Source organism: Corvus moneduloides, chromosome Z, assembly GCF_009650955.1.
Source record: "Corvus moneduloides isolate bCorMon1 chromosome Z, bCorMon1.pri, whole genome shotgun sequence".
Taxonomy (NCBI): Eukaryota; Metazoa; Chordata; class Aves; order Passeriformes; family Corvidae; genus Corvus; species Corvus moneduloides.
The window spans coordinates 65,545,623-65,565,957 of NC_045511.1; the positions used below are offsets into that span (position 1 = coordinate 65,545,623).

The following is a 20,335-nucleotide window of genomic DNA, read 5'->3' on the forward strand; positions in this document are numbered from 1 at the left end:
TGACAGGTAGCAATAGGTCAAAGGTTGGACTCAATGATCTTAACAAGTCTTTTCCAACCTAAACAATTCTGTGGTTCTGATTCTGTAATACACAGGAAAGATGAGCCACCCTACATCCTAGCTAGCAGCTAAAAGGAAGAGGGGGAGAAGTAACAGGTTTTGTTGCAACTTTTGAAAAGGCCTTATGCACCACACTTCCTAACATGGGACAAGATGAGCTAGGCTAGAACAGAAACCCTACCCATAGCTATCCACCAGATCACACACACAGTCCTGATATTCCTGATGCTTCTGTGACATTCTAGTGGCTGTTAGTGCTACAGCTCCCTCCTGAAGAGCAGCAGTGGCAGTATTCTGCTGCAGTAAGAAGGAGAAAAAATAAAATGCTTTTTGATCATTTTTTCCTCTTTTTATCTCCTATCTGTGGTTTGTGCTACCATCATTTGGCACCAAAGGTGCAAAAGGTTTGACTTGTCACACATTTTCCTTTATGTAGCTGCACAACACCCACCAGTGGTACAGAACTCAGGGCTGTTACAAACCCACCAGGAGTGTCCTCTGCTCTCTTTCAGCTGTTCCTCCACGTTCCAGTAGTCTTTACACTACTATCAGCTGTCTCCAAAGCTGGTCTGTAGAGCTGGCTCATTCAGCCACCCATGCACCCATGTGCATAAATCCCCCAGTATCAGCAACCTGGGGCATCTTCCTCTTAGAAACCCAGAGATATGAAATCCATGGACCTTGTGACATCTCTGTCACACAACCCTTCTGAGCTGCAGGGCCACACCACAGAGATGTGCCCCAGCAGATTGACAAAAATAGGAGCAAAAGGAAAGTCCAAATGGAGGGAAAGACACATCCAACTCCTTGAAGAACTAGGAATCCTGTGAAAGCACTGGAAATACAGCTGGAAGAGTCAGTTTTCCCTTAATCTCATGAGACATCATGCTTCTGAATGTGGAAGGATAGATCTATAGGAATCAATGTCTGCAACCATCCAGCTGGGGTTCCTCTGGCTGGTCCTTGGCCCATACCTGTAAGGCTAGACTCCTACCTACCAGCTGAACCCTCCTACACCCATGCCTCCAGCAGCTCAACCAGCTAGGTGCTCTCCTCCAGGGAGCCTGTCAGCCTGCAACTGTTTTCTGCCAGCAAGTACAGAACATCCAGGTCAAGAAAGCAGCTTTCAGCTGATTTCCTTCTTTCTTCCAAGTGTAATTCAACACAGCTGAATGGCTCTGCTGGCAAGAAGAGAGTCCTCCCCTGCCACAGAGCTTGCAGCAGTACAACACCTGCACATCAGGGTGCAATTTAAGAGGAATTAAGCTCTCAAGAAGGCAACCCCTGCTGCACTGTCAGGCTCCCACTCTGCCCCTCCACCTGCACTTTAAAACAGGAGACCTGCTGCAAGAGCTGGGTAATGCCTTGGCTGTCTTTACTCTCTAGATGGAAAAAGTAGGAAGGGCTCCTGGGCCTTCCCCTTGCTATTACACACAAGTTTTAATATTTTGGAAGTTGCAAATAGGACATGATCAAAAATGGGACTGAGCCTGTACAAGGAGGTATGGAAATTAGAATAACAGTAACAAAAAAAGAAACGGTTGAAATTCTCTCTCAGTTTTTGAGATGTAGGGCCTGTCTGTATGTACTCAGACGTAGGGCCATCGCAGGCTCTCCATCCATGAGCAACACTTTTGCAGTGAGACCACAGTACCCCTTCATGCAGCTGTGCCCTTGGATCTCTAAGTTCTTTTCTATGTCTTTACTAATTCCTGTAGAGAACTGATGCTACTTTTTTTGCACTATGTACACAGTGTGAAATATGGCCCACTCTTTCATAGAAGATCAATATGATGCACAATAAATACTGTTATTGATCTTGCAGTGTTGTAGACGACTCTCCAGCTCTATGGCATATTAATAGTAGTTAACCAGTAATTCATTTCAGGGTGGCTGGTATTTTCTTTTAAAGAAGGTGAGTACTAGGGGTCAGTTACACATATAGGTCTTTTACATTCAGTAACCTATGATGGGCTCCTGCCTTCGCTTAGCAGAGCACGGTGAAAAACACTGGTCCAGTCCTTAGCTAATGTAAACCAGTCTCAGACCATTTACTTCAATAAAGCTATGGCGATTTACACAAATTGCGGATATGCATGGCAAAATCAACGCAGAGGCCAGTATATAGATCATCCGGGAGGAGAAAGGAGAAATGCCAGGTAATTTACAGGAATTTCTATCATCATCTCTTTCTCACAGAGGAAAATGTATTTTTAAGGATATATACTGAGAAATACAAACACTGAAATTTGAAGGCTGCATAAAAGTGCAGAGTATTTTCTATTCCTACTGGTACTGTTAATGGCCAGTTTTACATCTATTATATGCTGACAGTGTTAATTTAAGTATGTCTGGGTAAGTCTCTGATGTGAGATCAATGACATAGAGTCCATACTACTAGACTTTCTCAGCATGTGAAACAGGGTGGTAGCACCAAAGTGCCTACTGGGAATGGTTTCTGGACCACACAAAAATCTGGGGGAGATTGTTAGTCAGCTTGTGACAGATGTACACCAGGAACTGCTTTATAAATCAGGATAGCAGAGCCACATTTCAAAGTCTGAGAGCAAGCAGCAACATGGTTCAATTTACTCATGTGGCATTAGACCTGATTAGTCTCCATCTGATTGTGTATTTCAGAAAAGGGACTTGTATATGCATTGTGACAATTAAGAGAATTTATCTGCCCTCATTTATCGGCATGTGTTCTTATATAAAGCAATGGTTAGCAGTTTTTATTTTCTCTATGCCTACAGAGACTCTGCACATAGACAGCTTTGCTGGTGAAAATACAGAACGGTGACTACTCGAGTAACACACTGACTCAAGGAGCAGGCAAACACCGGCCAGTGAGCCATTCAGCTACTGGTAAGTTTCCATTTCCTGTAGTTTTCAATTTAGAGTGACTGTTTTCACCAGTTTTAATACCTTCCTGCAAGCCAGCTCCTACAGCAGGGACAGCTGTGCCATTAAAACACACACACAAGAAGTTATTCAGTCAGGAAACATCTGCATTCACACCTCAAAGGAATCTTGTATCTGTATCTGACAATTTCTCCTTGCTCAGTACATAAAGCATTGATACACTCCTATTAGCTGGTTTAGCAATATTAAGTCTTACAATGCATTAGTTTAGCTCATATCTGGCTTTGAGGTTGGACAGTAGCCTTGAACAAAACCAGAGTGAAATCACTCCCTAGCATCATAATCAGAAACTCTGGTACAATGTGTTTCTCCCACCAGACAATCATGACAGAGCTATTTCAGATGTCAAAGAAAGCTGGCACCATTACTTTCTGCTGAGAAACTCTGCCTCCCAAGGAAAAAAAACCAGCATGCTTGCTCTGCCTTTGAGAGGAGTATTTCTGTTCTCTTCCCATTAGAAGTTGTGGATTATCTCTGGTTCCAGCATTGAACTTTTAGCTTGATATAAAGTTAATGTGCTAGACAATGTTCATTTCAGGCAAGGCTGTGGGGTTGTGTAATTTTCTGCCACCCCCAAAAAAGGCCATTATCCGTAATTACCCATTACCATGCATAATTATTTCCTCTATTCTGGTCTATGGCCCCCAGGACTTCATGATGTTACAGCTCACTGCATTATCTTATCAAATTTGTTAAGGAAGCTTTTTTGACCTTTTGAGCACTTGTCACAGCATACACAAAAGCTGGCAGTAAATTGTGTAAGCATGTAGTGTGTGATTTATTATTTGTACCTTGCATAGTGATACCGTACAAAATATTACACATGAACACCTTCCCTATTCCCACTCCCTGTTTTAGATAAAATAAGGAAAGTAAAGGAAACCCCTTCAGTAAGAGAAGGAAGGGAATGGGAAAAGGCTGGAGTCTCTCAATGAGAATTTAAGGAGCATGACAGCAACAAGCAGCTAAACTTGAACATCAAGCTCTGAAGAAGATCCCAGCTGCCTCCTCTCCAATTCCACCGTTTCTCCTTCTCCTCTTCCTCCAGAGTCTATTTCATCTTGTTTTCATAGCTTTGTAACCTGCTGATCCCTGCTCTTTCACATCGAAGGCCATTCTACTGCTCTTTCATTATGCAGAACACAAGCCACCCCACCCCCCATTCACAGCTCTGGTTAATGCAGTACAGGGTCTTGAGACAAATTTGGTGACAAGCAGTGTCCACAGAGCAGGAGGGGAGACTATGCTTATACCCCTCCTGGAACCTGCTTTCTGACAGGGCTCTTTTACTCTCATTCACCTATGCAAAGCCACATCTAAAGCCCTCCCAATTGTTTTGACCAGAAAGCTTTTCAGAAACCGTGTCTTCTCCTCTCTCCATCAACTGCCAGTTTTATGGCTCTCTTCCAACATGAAATCCGGTGGTCCTTTTTCCTTCTTGTTCAGATTACCTTCCTGGACAGCCCTGGGTATGCAGTTGTGCTCTAACATCTATTAGAGAGAGAGATGGAAAATATCAAGTACCAGCCATATCAGGCGTGTGGGCTAACAGCAGCCATGTCTCCAGGTTAGGAGTATATAGCATAGCCAAAACACCTTACTGATACCACAGTACCTCTCCAAACCTAACCAGATATATACATCATTCTTCTCAAAGCAGGAATACACACTTAAACAAGCAAACAAACAAACCCCAAAGTGTGTGGTCTAGTAATTCTGAGCCTCTTGCAGGCCTCTGGCCTCTTCCTTGGAACTGAAGTGTGCAAGCACCAATCTATTTCACCTCTTTATCACAGCCATGCCTTATCACCTGCCAAGTCCTACCACCCCTCCTACCACCTCCTCCCACCACAGCAAGACAAAACAACCAGTCACTGCAGCTTTCCTGCAGTGTGTCTGACAACTGCTGCATGGGTGCATGGGTGTCCTGAAGAATTACTTGCTAGTGCAGCTGCTGTGCTGTTGAGTTCAGCCAGCATTACCAGTGAGGAGCTGGCATGATGGCAGCAATGTCTGCGGGCACAGGGCATGTGATCTGGCAGGAAATTGCTGTATCTGCCAAGACATCAACATCTGTGCTCTCATGCTTCTCAAGAGTTACTTGATTGGAAGAATCAATTTCACTTGGAAGGAATGGGTATTATTCGTTCCTCCCCTCTAGGAATAACTCCAGAGTGGTCTTTGAGCAAAATGGCATCTCCTCAGTTCAACTTCTGAAGGGCTAAACCAGTTCTAAGCAGGACAACAGATTTTAACAAGAACAAAACTTGCCAGAAAGAGGCGTAACTGTTATACAACAGTTATGTCAGGGAAAGTTGGGAGACCTCATAATTAAGGTTATTTCCTATAGTCTTGCTTGAGCTTTATGCTGAATTCATAGGATTTTGCATTCCCAATGCTGCTGCTGTTCACAACACCAAACCTACCCCATGAAACAACACAGAAAACTTCAACTGGAGCTGGCATAGTCTGGCAAAGGCATAAACAATCAGAACAATCATACTGGAGATTAAATAAAGATTATCTAAGGGGATCACTAAAATGTAACATAAACTGCTGACTTTCACTCCAGTACATGTTCTCTGGTCTTTTAATCATTCCTTTGTCTCCTGCCTGAGCTCTTCCAAGTTCAAGTCCAGGTGTGTGGGTCCAGACCATCGCTACATCCCCACCACTAGTTACAAAGAGAAATCTAGGGAACAGTACCAACAGGGAAACAGATGTACTTCCCTTGTCCCCTCTCCCAGCTTTCCATGGTTCTGGTTCAGTGACGCCCTTCCTTCCAATATTCATTTTGAGCCCACTTTCTGGTATGTACCATGCTCCCAGGGAAGGAGTCCCACTAGCAATAGCTCCATGACCATCTCACCAGCTTTCCACCATCACATACCGGCCTAGAAGGACTGTGCCAGTTTTTGCTCATCCTCTTTCACCAGGAACCACTAACATTCAGCACAGTACCCCCCAGTATCACCAGCTGTGCAGTGACCATGTTTCTTGGGGATAGACTTCTCAATTTTTCACTTCTGGTATGGGTTAAAATGGCTTTTGCTTGCATGTGACCAGTCATCTAACCAAGCCTTCTTGCACTGCACTTTTGTCTTCCGCAGTGTTTGCCAGTACGTGCACCTTTCCATCGCCTACCAATACAACCTGTGATGATGGCAGATCTCCTTCCAAGATACCAATGGGATGATAACAGAAAAGAGCAGGTTCCTGTGAGATGCCTCTAGAAACACTATTGTGTTAAGATTCCCCACTCAGACCTACAAACAAATAGGGTCATTCTCCTTAAAACCACGTAACACATGCAATACTGATTTTCTGTCAGTTCAGGTTCCTAATCAAGATGCCAGGGGATACAAAAATCAAATGCCTTGCAGGATTTGTGACTCCATCAGTATGTCACTTCACCAAAGAATTCTGTAACGACAAACTACCAACTTGACAGAATCTTTACCCATAAACTTCTGTTAATTCATGTTGTGTGAACATCATTTAACAGCTGCATTTCTCCCCTTCTTTCATATTTCATTTTGCTGTGGATTGTTCCACTATTTAAAAAAAACTGGTATCAGGCTGATGGATTTGCAGCCAGCTACCCTACCACACTCACTTTTCTTGAAACACAGGCATGACATCAGCTTTCTTTCAAGATTTAGGAATTTCCCCAATGTTAAAAGACTTAACTGGAAATCACAGAGTAGGTCAGGTTGGAAGGGACAGCAGTGGGTCATCTGGTCCACCCACCCCACTCAAGCAGGGTCATCCTACAAAACATTTTACAGGATTGTATCCAGACAGTTCTTGAGTATGTTGGAGGGAGACTTCCCATATCCTCAGCCAAGTTGTTGGGTTTTTTTCTTTTTTCTTCCTAATACTGCATATGAGTTGTCCAGTCCTGCTGATTTCAGTTCCTTTTGGAACTGGAATGTCACCATCCCATATACAGCAATAATACTATCTGTCTTTTTTCAAAGCAAGGACTGGAAAAAAATTATTGAGCTTTTCTTCCTATCTTCTGTATGTAAAATTGTTCTATAATGTGTGAAATTATTGTTAACGTGGGGTGTGTGCTTCTAACACAATTCAAAAACCCTCTCAATTTCAAGACTTTTGGTTAATTTTAATCTTCACACAAACCTGTATTTTTTTAAAAAATGTGATTTGTGCAAAGAAGAAAAAAAACAAGGAGAGAGCAATTTTATCTAGAAGATTGCAGCTTGGCATAGTAAGTTTCTCAGTCCTACACAGAGACCCAGTCCAGATCCAGCTAAGAGAAGCTGAAATACCTCTGATTTCAGTAGAACTGGAGAAGGCACATTTTGTTCACATTTAGTGTACACTTAATAAAAATGATCTGCTGCAAACATTTAGCATGCAACTTAATAATCCTCCTAATATGGCAGTAGAAATAAAAACCTACAGAAAACAGTATTTTATTTCCACAATTAATTTAAGCTCCAGGCCTTCAATACGGTATCTACAGCAGCAAATTCGCCTTTCAATGTCTCTGTCACTGACTACAGCAGTGCAGTCGACCCTTTTATGTGAGCTGGGGGGCAATGCTTGTTTTTTCTTTTCTTGCACTTTTGGTCACTATAGCACAGCTATAGTGACCTTATTCAAATCTTTAGCGGAAAAAATATGAATGGCTTCGGAAAAGAAAATATGTTCAAAATCTTTTGAATATGGCTTCAACTGTGAAGGTGCTGGGCACTATTTTAATGCTCCAGCATATGTTTGTCCACACTGAACTGAGACACCAGGATTATTTACATATCTGAAGTTATTAGCATGTGTGACAGCTAATGGGATCAGGACCAATAAAATCAGTGCTTCAGAAAATTAAAAGCATGAGAAACGAGGACCACTTTCAATCCTCAGTATAAAAGCTGGGAGTATGACTACTGTGTGTGCATATCTATGTATACATATTATTCACCTTGAGATACTCGATTTGAGAAGGAAATTTACAAATATTTAACTCTTTGTCTTCAGACATCCAACATGCTACTGAAGTGAGTAATGGAGACAAAAATAAAAATCAATGCAATTTTAAAAAACAGAGGAAGAAATTAAAAATTACAGGAAATTAGGAAAGAAAACCAGATTTCTGGACAGTGATGAAAAACAGCCCAGACACCTGCAGGGGCAAAGAAGCAAATTCAGAGGAGATAGAAACTCGGTGTGGATTAAATCTAAAGGGATTTAAGTCATTAACAAGAGATCAAAGAAAACATGAGAAGGGAGGGAAAGCTTTACAAGTGTCTGAGATAGGAGACCTTGGAGGAAATATGAATAGGATAAAATCACTATGGCTCACACTAAAAATAATAAAGGGAGTAGGACGATGGTTGGAATTAGCTGGAGCCTGTGCTTGGTTATAAGCTATTATGATGACAGAAACCCAGAAGTTTCTACAACAGACTAAACAGAAATAACAGGAGAGCTTTTTAACTCTACCTGATATATGATGCAAAAACTAATATCAGGAACAGTGAAAAAACACTGCAGACACCCAGCAGGCCTGAGCAAGTGAGCAAGAATCACACAGATGTACATGACTGCCAGTGTTGCATGGATGCAACAACATTTGCACCCAGAAAATCTGCTTCAGTGCAAATGCAAAAGGATCACCAATGAATGTTGTTCACGCATAACTGACAGAAATGCACAATGACTTGAACTACAGCTGCTTAGCAGCTGCTGAGATTCACTTGTGCCCATTACTACAGACATCCAAATCACCAAAGAGTGGCTTATTCTGCAAGCAATAAAACAGTAGGAATAAAGACTGGAGACAGGAATTAAAACAAACAAACAAACAAAAAAAATCAGACATCCAGTTTCACTGAAAAGGAAGTCAAGCTCAGTATTTAACTGACTCTGGGCAAGCTCTTCAAGAAAACACAGGACAGATGTGCATGAACAGTGTTAGTTACTTAAGTAAAGGAGCTGTTTACAACCCTAATTAAGACTAGCAGGTACTCAAACTCAGAAGAAAATTTAGTAAAGTTCAATAAAACAGAGGAAACAGAAGCATATGAAAAAGCATTCCTACAAAAGAAACCTTCAAAACTGCATCTTAGTTCCCATGTTATTAAGTGACAAACCTACTGTAAATGGAAAATGGGTGAACAGGCTGAAATAGGAAGTTAGCTGATAAATTAAGCGAATGAGAGCAGTCTTCAAGGTACAAGAAAGCATGTGAAACAAAAGGAGAAGCAAGAAATCAAATCAGTGTTCAGTTAGGGAAGCGTGCAGTACTCCTTCACTCCTGACTTATATCTTTTCTTTGAAACAAAGAGCCCCACACATTCAGAGAAGTTATAGTAACTGTTTCAAGGACACAGAAAGGAACAAGAGGTTAGCTGAAGATAGTGTACTAATGTGCCCATGGATAGTAAATTCTTAGAAACTCCTAGTACATTTTCTGCTCCTGCTCCACTCCTTATCACAGTGTTCATAATAATAAATGGAAAGCACAAGCTGGCACAGATAACTCTCTAAATCTGAATGTACATATGCAAATGCCAGTGTGACAGAAAAAGAGATTCCAAGGCACAAAGAACAATAGGATGCGCTGACCAACCCTGTTACTTTAGGTGGGAAAAGAATCTGGTGCTAGGACAGTGTACATGGCAATGTCTGTCTAAACACCGCTTAGCAGCTATCGTGCTCTAACCATAGAACTGTATCTGGAAGCCTCGTGTGGTGTGAGAAAAGTTGGACAGCAAGATGCTGAAAACACATAAAGCCCTATGGTGAGGTATTTTTGAAAATAAATAAAAAATAAACCTAAAAAAAAGTCTACTCCAAATCCTTTTGGGGAAAAGTTTCTCTTCTGCTATGTGGAAGAAGGATAGAAGTTAACTGCTGAGCTTCCTGTGTTTTACCTCCATCTCAGGGCTGAGCAGCCTTTTTCTCTCAAAGTAAGGGAGTCTGGGTAGGTCATGATCATCCCTGTCACCACTGCTCCCCTGCAGAAAGCTCTCCCCAGCCCCTGCCTCTGGTGAAGACAGTCCTGGACAAGGTTTGGAGTACCACTTGCATAGAAAAGGAAAAGCAATCTCCTCAAGGGTTTTCCAAATCTGTTTACAGTTCTATTTGTTTTTACACTTCCAGTGAAGCATCACACAGGACTGAAAGCCTGACAGGAATAACAAAAGTTCTTAATTCATAGACTTTGAGAACTGACACTAGTTCTACCCTGTTTCACCAGTATGATGGAAATACCACTCCTTTGACAAGAGTCTGTGCCTCATTGAATGAATATCTACAGCACCTCAAACATTAGCTCAGTTAAAACACAGGCACCTACACACACTCATCTGCACGTGCAAAGCTGCAATAATGAATACTGCTTGAAAAGAGGAGCAGGGAAAGTGCAAGCTTTGCAGGAGAACTGGAGAATTAACTGGAAACATCTAATCAGGGATGCAGAACCCTGTAACGTTATGATTTATTTAACACAGTTGAACAATGGCTGGAGGCAATGAATCATATAGGAGATGACAAAGCTGCAGTAGATTTCCGTCATCTACTTTAACCTGCACATTGATCAGAGTTTACCCCGTATTAATCACTTGAGATCATAATCTAACACACTCTTAAACACCTCTCCCGATTATGCTTCACTTACCCCCTTGTCCTTATGTAGGTCACTCCACTGCTAATTGCACTTCTAGTTAGGAAAAAAGTGTCTAGTGTCTAATTTAATTTTGCCTTTTTTAGTTTCAAGCCGTTGCTCCTTGTTATGCTGTCTCAAGCACTGTAAATAATCCCTCCCCCTCCTCCATATTATTACCCCTCAAATATTTATAGACTGTTTATATCCACCCTTAGTCTCCTTTTCTACAAGCAATACATCATTTTTGTCACCCTTCCCTCTATCCTTTCAGATTTATCTATGTCCTTTTATAATGAGATGCTCAGAACTCCTCTACCGTTTCCCCAAGTACAGTGAACCCAAAGCAGCAGAGAGAAGCTGAAATGCCCACCCCTTCTTGCTTCAGAAACAACTCCTTTTTACACAGCTCTGAGGAAAACATGTTATTTTAATAGGAATTGAAAATTACAAAGCCACAGCCACCACACTGTGGAGTGCTTTGCTCATTGCATACTTTTATCAGTCAGAAATTTAAAAATCCTATTAAGGGTAAGTTTTATCCTAAATCAAGGAAAGATTGTTGAAAGCTCCCGTAATATTTACTTAGTCCAGCTTGAAAGAGATTTAGTAACTAAGAAAACTACTATACAGGCAGAAGACCACTTCCAGCAACTGTTTCCCAAGACAAAATCTAACTTGCGCTGTGGGAATCATGTCAATCCAAGAGAGGTAAGACAGTCCACAAACTCTTAAAAGAGATACATGCAAACGTGATTCTTTTCGTCTTATCTTAACTGCAATGAACTGGAGAAAACCAGATGATGATGGATTAGTTATTCACAGGTGAAGGACACAAAACTTCTCTGTTAGCTGTTACAATCCAGTAAAGAGAGGTCATGTTTAACTGAACTCCTTACTTTTGAGCAGAGATTTGCTGACTGTGGGAGAAGCCAGGGAAAAGCACCAGGAAGCAATGGAAGGAGGTGGCAGAACCAGGAGGCAGCAAGAAACTAAAACTGCTAAAGAAGCAGCCATGGGTGCAGCAGGAGAACATCATCCTTAGAGAGCAGTGAGGAGACCAAGAGAAAAGCAAAGAGCAGGAGGACGGTAACCACTGCAGACCCACCAAGACCTCTGACGGCATGCAGCCATCATGTTAGTCCTGGCCCAGGCAGGCAAAGCAGCTACTGCCACCTTCTTACTGCTCAGCCTTGCTGAGGCTGCTGCCACCTGAACTATCAATCCCCTCCACCTCCTGATATTCCCCACTATGTTCTCCATAAAAAAAAAATCTACCATTGAGTAGGTCAAAAGGGTTGGAAATTCTTTCACAGGCTTGCAAATGCTTATCAGTATTGAGGCTGGCTGAACTTCAAATTTCAGTATATTGGCTTAATGTCAACACAAGCAAGGAGGAATTTCAGAGATTCACACAACAGTCTAGTTTGGAAATGATCCCTGCAGACCAGCTGGCCCAAACTTTACTCAAACCAGAGCCAGCTTCCCAATTGGATCATGTTGCTTATACATCATCCAGTCAAGGTTTGAGCCCCCCCAAGCATGGAAACTCCAGAATCTCTCTGGATAACCTGTTTCAACCCCTAAGCACTCTCACAGTGAAATGGCCATGGCAGCTTTCTCATGATCAGTTGACTAAAATGAGGCTTTTTGGATGAAACTGAAATTCTGACAGCACATGACACTATGCTATAAATACTTTTAAAGACCTTTCTTTCAAAAAGAAAATTTCTCACTTTTTTTAACCAGGCTACAGTATATTTCAATTATAACAACTATTTTTTTTCAACTCATCACCTATGCAGCACAACAGCCACAAGATCATGGCATCAATTTTTGAAATCACAACACAGTGACCAAGAAAGTAAAGGAAGAGTAAAGAAGGCATGGTAGAGTTTTTGCAGACAACTAGAGCACTGCAAATTCAAAGGGATCTCAGTACCATCATACATTAGGCATTGTACTACTGCTGACCTCACCATAAAGATAAAAGATAAAGAGCAGATAAAAGAGCAAATAAAATCCCTTCTACTTGTCAAAGAGTTTCAAAGTGAAGGCAGCACCTACTTAGAGAAAAAAAGAATACTATTTTGTTTCTGTCAAATGTAATAAATGTAACTTGTCAACCAGTGATACTAGGAAGGCACCTGAACACTGCTGTCATTGCAAAGACAATAGGGAAACATGCACAACAGAGCATAGGCGTAGGAGCTGGCATTTTGCATCACACAGTAATCTCATCTATATTGGATGCTTCTAAATTGGGCCAACAGCAGTGCAGAGCAGCAGAAAGAAGGGGTGCTTTCCCGCACCCTTCCAGTCATCTGGTGACATATGTTGCAGCCACTCCACTGGCCAAATGCCAAACATGACCCATAGTCCGTGACGATGACCAATATAACGAAGAAAAGGTGAAATGCATTCTCCTTCCTTCAGTGTGAGCAGATTTCTTTCTTTTTTTTTTGATAAACTAAGATGTTTAATGACCACATTTGCCTCCCCTCTCTGCCCCCTGGTGACTTCTAAATATTAAAATGGCAGAGGCTCCGAACTGACACAGACCAGTGAAGAACACAGGTGTTATAAAATGAGCATGTCTGAAAAGCACATTCTACAGGTTCCACCATAGTCTTTCCTAAATTTTGCATATCTGTTAACCTAACAAGATATAACTATCCTGCTGAAGGAGGGGCAATTACATCAAATGCCCTGGGATAATGACTTCTGCTGCTCCGTACAATTAAATGGCCTTTCCTTTCAGCAACCTACAACTTTTTAAGGGGAAATGCACAGAAACAACAAATTCTGTCTGTAAGACACTCTACTAATGCCCTGAGACCATGGTCTGCTCCCTTCCAACTACCCTGCAAATTCCCAGTTTGCTTTTGAGTGGGAACGCACACTCCATCCAAAGTAAACATGCTTGACATGGTTAATGTCCAAACACCTATGCTATAACTGTGATAATTCATTTTTCCCCTTTTTAGAAACAGCATGTCACAATGGGATCTGAAAAACTGCCCCTGGTCTCCAGGTATCCTACTATTTCTGATCTGCTAATAAAATGGTTACAGCAAGCAATGACTCTCTCTCTGGCACTATGTCTGATTTGTGTGACTCCTTCACACAATACTCCTCTGCTGGCAAACAATGCTCCGTGTGATGAGAGTCCAGAAGAAGAACTGCTCTCATAAGCCAAAAACCTTAGAGGAGGAACAGAATTACCACTGTCAAAATCACCTCTTGCCCAACCTAATGTGAGTCACACAGGACACGCTGCAATCCCAGGAGCCACCGCTTCCCCTGGGGCTTGCAGGGAACTGCTGACTCCCCATGAAGCGTTTCACTTTCTCTGCTCGCTCTAATAATTACTGAAAATTCTTGAAAAATCAGCACCTCAGCCTACCAACCTGAGACAATGACACTTGCTCTGATGGGGTCTCCATTTTGCTTGCAGTTTAGGGTACCAACAAAATCAAAAAACAGCAATACAAGAGTCCATCAAGTACCTGGTCCTCAAACAACCCAACACATGAAGCCAGAACTTAATGTCACTTGGCAATTTCTCATCTGAAAAAAAAGGTCTTTATATGCTAAAAAGAAAAGCCTAAGGTTATTTAGGCTGTATTCCTCACCAAAGCCTGTAGTCAGACACCTGATAAAGCTATCCTACAGGTCTGGATAAATGCAGAGCACCTTCTCCAGCTTCAGTCAGCATGCAATCACTGGTATCAAATCAAAACCCAGAAGTACTTACATTACTTTCACAGATGAACCTAGCAAAATTATTAGGGACGTAACTTTACTTATACAGTGTAGTCACCTCTGAGCTAAGCACAAATGTCTGTTGCTACTTAGGTGCCTAAAAGCAAAACTGTGAACCTGATTTCCTATTCATTTGCAGATGTTTCCATTTCTGGTGAACAAGGTTGACCCTGTCTTGATTCTTGACTAGAATCACATCTTCTTTCTGGAGATGAAGCTGTATTTCAAATGCTGTCATTCACAATCAGTTATTTATTTGGACACAAATAATAACAGTTAGTTATTTAGTAAAATGCTTAAGAAACAATGTATTTAAATTGCTCAAAATCCATTGTAAGAAAGATGACTGCTCTGACCAAAAATAGTCAAACAATTCAAATTATTTTAAAATTAGGCATTTTATGTTTTCAAGTCCTTATTCAAGCATGTGAATTACCTTAAGCTTGTTTGGTCAATGTTTTTAATTAAAAGACCATAATTTAATTCAATTAATTAGCAATTATTAAAATGGGGTTAATAAATTAAATACTGTCATTTAAAAAACATTAAGATCAAAGGTTATGCCAGTTTTGTCAACAGTAAAATTATTTCATTCTTTGGCCTTCCTGTATAAGCAAGGATCTTCTTGTCCACCTGAGTTACACACAATCTCTACACATTACTGAATATACTACTTTAATCTTTAGCCAGCTTTTTCCATGTCTACAGAGAAAGCATGCAATAATGCAAATACGAAAGGAGTAACTGCATCAATTCAAAGGTGACACTAACATAATGAAAACAAAAAAGCTAATAAAAAGCTATTTATTGCTTTATTAAGCAGTTCTTTTAAAACCTTCCCAGCAAAATTCCTCTACAATGGTCTGAAACTGCCTGTCTGCACTAGATCCAACAAATCCATCTGACATACTTTTAATGGCCTGCAAAACAGAATAACGTCACTTGACAGACATACTCATGCACTGTCCTTTTATTACTATGCAAGGCGTTGCCCACTTTAGAATCATCTTTCTATCTGCCAAGTATATTGACCTGTATTACTGATGTTTACAGATGATTAAAAATGGACGAAATTTCCTTTTATCTCTATTTGTTTGCTTTTTTTCTGTCTATACACAAGAAATCAATTACACCAGCTCCTTTCCTCTTTCTTATATATGTTCAATCACTGTGCCTGTCAGGCACAGTTAGAAAAGGGAAAAAGCAATTTGCATGGAAAAAACCATTTTGCCTACAGTCTTCACTTGCACAGCACCTTCAAATCCCATCTGTGCTTAGCCATGCTTTCACTGAATCTACAAATATTGTTTGTCGTTGTTGTTGTTTTGGGGTTTTGTTTTACAAGTGTCAAATGCAGTAGAGTAAGTTGTAGTAAAAGAGAAGGACTGTTATCAGTCTTTGGTAGTTCATCACACCGTGCCACACAGAACCAATGTGCCACCACATCAAGTCATGTAAGGTTGGCAGATCTCTGCTGCCCTGAAAACTCTTGCTACACAGCCAGCCAAAACACACTTACCATGACTGTGGCAGGAGTTATGTTTTGGGACAAAGGACAAAAGCTTCCCATAATTCTCTAATTGCAGTCACACACCCTATTGAATTTTATTACAGCACCAGTCTGTGTAAAAGAAATTTTGATTTTCAAGTAAAAACAATCAATTAAAATATTAAAGACTGATACTGGATCCTTCCCTTTTGCTAGTTGTACCAAAAGTATACGCTGGTATTGGGGAGAGGATTCTCCACAACCCTGTCACTGCAAAGAGGTGAACAGGTGCCAACAGCAGGCACAGGCAGTGTTGGCCATTGCCCCCAGCCACGAGCACCGCTCTCCCAGCACTTCACCTGATGGTGTACTAGCTGATGTCACGGCTGTACTTGCTGAGTGCATTGGGCTGCTGCTTTCCAGCAACAGGCAAGAGCTGCCACCACTGTTCTTCTTAACAAATGTCTCCGGGACACTGGGCAGGGGCACTGGGCGGCTGATTCCAAGTTCCTCTTCCTGAGCTTGCTGTCTTCTTAGTGCAACCTGGGAACAAAAGACAAGACATAGTGCATGCTCTGTGGTTTTGAGCACAATTTATACTCGCAACAATGACAGATTCAAAGCTGGTTTTTCACTCTTTCTACTCTGAGTAGTGTTGATCATAGAATTACTAAGGCTGGAAAAGACCTCCAAGACCACTGAGTCCAGTCTTCAACCAAACACCACCACGTCAACTAAACTACAGCACTAACTGCCAGGTCCACTGGCACTTCCAGGGATGGTTACTCCAGTACTTACCTGGGCGGCCCATTTCAGCACTTGACAATCCTTTCTATTCTTCCTGATGTCAACCTGAACCTCCCCTGGCCCAGCTTGACACCATTTCCTCTTGTCCTGTCACTACTGGTTGCCTGGAAAAGCGGCAGACCCTTGCCTTGCTACAACCTCCTTTCAGGCAATTGCAGAAGGTCCCTCCTGAGCCCCCTTTTCTTCAAGCTAAACAACTCCGGCTCCCTCAGCCACTCCCCATATGGCTTACTCTCTAGGCCCTTCCCACAATCCAGCCAGTGGGTACAGAAGCATACAAAGATATTAAAAACCAACCCCTTTTGGTGTTCAAGCACATATGAACAAGCCTATGAAATGCTGGTGACATACATGTCTTCCTCCACCAAGGCCAAACAAAGACATATTACAGCTGACTACACTTCCCCAACACAGCTGCTCCTGGGACAAACACACTGCAGAAAGTGTAGTCACTACCCTCTTCTCTGCTGATACACAGCTGCTGAGGCTGAGAAGTTAGTCTGCTTGCAGGGTTCTGCTGTGCCTCTTATCAATATAAAGCAGCTCTTCATGAGGGCTTGCATCTGCAATCTTCTGCTCTATCCAGGCCTGCTAGGTTCCCTGCTGGCTCTTTGCTAGAAATTTCCTCTTCAAGGAAATTTCAGCATACAGTACCCTGTACACAGAGAACCATTATGGAAGAAGCACGGCAAATGTAAGGTGTCATCCTACAAGCACCTCAGACAGCATCACACATACTGCAGACAGCTGGGGCAGGTCTGGAGAAGCTGGAGCTTCCCATTTCTTTCCCAACACTGACAATGTTCCAAAGCCTAGCTGGTCGTGGCCAAGCCCATAGGCACTACACAGTCTGGATGTGGGTGCAAACAAACCATATTCACTGCTTACAGACAGCCCCTTCTGCCTCACCTGAACTAGTAGATCAATATAACCCATCTGTCCACCCATGCCATGTGTCTAGGAGATAAATATGACACTGCTACAGCTACCTACCCTGCTACTTGTCAGCTGACTGATTTGCATCTTTACCTGAACCTTGGAAATCTGTTCCAGATTACAGACTGGGATCATGAGCTTTTCTTGATGGAAATTCTCCTGGGTATCTCGGACAAGACTTCCCTACATTTTCATGTTCAACAGCCACACTTTTTCCTAATACAGATGTATAATTCTGTTAACAGAAATTAGTACTAGCCTTTGCAATAAGAGGCATCCCAAACAGAAGGTGCAGATTTACGAACACCACTGAAACTTTGACTTCACAAGCCAGTAACCTTGACCTGTAAAATTCCACCAGCATCAAAGGACTCATTGCAGAAATATATCAAAAGGGGGAAAGACAGACTTTCAATGTGTAACTCCTACACAGATAAGGTTTAGCTAGGGAGGCTTTCAAAGCTACTTTCAAATACTAGGCAGGGAAGAGAATACCCCCAGGAGGGCCATCACCAGAGCCTGCTAGCAGGAGGCACCCAATGCCTGACAGAAGCAGCTGAGAAGCAAAAAGAGTCTCTGTTGAAGGGGATGCTTGCACGGAGAACACTGCACTTCCCGCTCCCTTCCCCGAGGCAGACAGCGAAGGGATCCACGTTTATTATCCCATGGTTCACAGCAGGCAGAGAAAGCGCATGTAACTTGGGCATAACAACAATTTCTGGACTGCCATACCACCAACAAGGAGGAATTGTTTAAATGAACGAAAACTTACTACCACTGAGTTCTGAGGACTTTTTATATAACTGCACTGAATAACAGAATCAAAAAGCGGGGAAGGATTTAATCCAGGGCCGCTTAGGTTTCTAAAACCTGTCAGCCCGACACACATTTTATGCGCGGTCACGAAGCTCTGAGCACACACCAGTTGCAAACAGACGGGTGCGGGGTGTAAGCACTGCCTTCCCTCGCAACAGCGGCCCCAACACCTTGTCAATAATTTGCCCGCAGGGGATCGTTTGCACCAAGGAGGGTGTACAATGCCCCTCGCTGAGCTCAACTACTCCAGCGGCCATTACACGCCCAGGACTCCTCTTAATGAAGTCTGCAAGATGAAGCTCGCAAGGGCTAACATAGCCCTGCATTAACACCTCCGGAGGTGTGACTTCAGCGAGACTACCCAAAGAAAAAGTTACTCCTACCCTAGATACCGTTCGTTTTCTTAGCCCTCAGAACACTGAGCCCTCGTTTAGATTTAAAATGACACACCTACACAGCTAACTGAAGAGCTGCTATATACAAAATTTGGAACAACGCTGTTAAAAAACCCCCCAAACATTAAAAAGTTAGAAATGCGCTCAACTGAAGCCACCATCATCAGGAAATGCAATTACACCGAATCTGAAAACACCGGCGCAAAATATTCAAGCAATTAGCTGGCTAGATTATTCATTTTCTAGTTAAAAGCAAGCTGGAAAACGACCACTGACGGCAGTTTAGGTCCCGCTCCATGCAGGTTCTACAGCTGCCCACACCCTGTGGAAATGTCCACAGGGCTGGGATGTACCCGGCTCGGGGGAGCGGCGCTCGGCCGGGATGCGCAGCTGACCGCTCACCGCTGCCTCTCGCCCCGACTGCAATCCTCCGCGCCTTTGGGGCATCTCCCTTTTTTTATGGAAAAAAAAAAATTAAATAACTTAAAACAAATACAGCGAGAAGTCTCACTAACATAGGAACGCGGCGGTGTAACTCTTGACTCCAGTCCACGGCGAGGCTAACCCGCGGCTGAGGTCTCGCAGCGCTGCGACCGCATCTCGGCGCGGCCGCTTGGCCCCGACGGGCACGACAAACCCTGGGCACGGAGCACACACACACCCCGCTGCCGGCAGCGCACCGGAGGACAGCCCATCCCGCTACGGGCACAGCTCACCTGCGCTGCCATGACGCGCTGCCGCTCGGCGATCAGGCTGCACTTGTTGCACTGGCAGTCCCGCCACATGCAGAAGCGCTTGTGTCCCTTCAGCGGCGAGGAGTAGCCGTGGTTGCGGCAGCGGGCACACTTGGGCAGTCGCGGCCGCTTCCTCCCCGCTGCAGCGCTGCCCCTGTCGGCCAGGCCGGCTGCCATGGGGGCCGCCGCCTTTCCGAAGCTGCTCGCCTTGTCGCCCGGGCCCGCGACGTCCGGGGGCTTACTGAAGGCCGGGGTGTCACCGGGCATCGCGGCAGGCGGGGGACAGCCGGCAGAGCGGTCCGCGCGGTGCTGTCCTCCCCTCTCCTGTCCCGTCCCGTCCCACCACCGCGCGCGTTTTGGCGGGCAGCACCAGGCGGGAGGCGCCCCTCCTGCCGCGCCTCCCCCACCTCTGCTCCTGGGGGGTCGGTGCGGCCGCGAAATTACTTGTTGCTATCCCGAGGGAGCGGCCACCCTTCCCTCTGCGCTCCTCCCTCCCCCACCAGGCCGGCCTGTGGCGGCAAAAGCGGGCGCCGTCCAGGCCGGTCGCAGTCGGATGCACGGCGGGGCGGTGGGTGCAGGGCCGGGGGTGGCAGAGGTGCTGCGGGGCTCGGCTCAGCCGCGCTGCCCGGCAGGTCCCGCACGACAGAATGCCCAGGCCCCCGTCGGGGGCGCTCCGCGGCCGCCCTGCGGCCTCTGCGCACCCTCCTTGCCCCGCAGCGGCCAGCGCAGGCCGTGTCCATGGTGGTGATGCCGGACGAGGTCTGAGACAGCAAGGCGG

The 20,335-nt window shown here is 43.7% G+C and overlaps 1 protein-coding gene across 2 annotated transcripts in view; it reads right to left on the reverse strand.

Annotated features, from left to right (window-relative positions):
- Positions 1-19,978, reverse strand: part of DMRT1 (doublesex and mab-3 related transcription factor 1) — a 57,751-nt gene extending 37,773 nt beyond the window's left edge. Inside the window, exons 1-2 of one of the 2 annotated variants that reach the window (XM_032097022.1) lie at positions 19,540-19,978; positions 16,229-16,412 (exon numbers count right to left, since the gene is read on the reverse strand). In XM_032097022.1, coding sequence (XP_031952913.1) covers positions 16,229-16,412; positions 19,540-19,824 — 469 coding nt within the window. In that variant the 5' untranslated portion in view covers positions 19,825-19,978. The remainder of the gene's footprint in view (positions 1-16,228; positions 16,413-19,539) is intronic. The other variant, XM_032097023.1, reaches the window with a different exon arrangement.
- Positions 19,979-20,335: the final 357 nt, after the last annotated feature.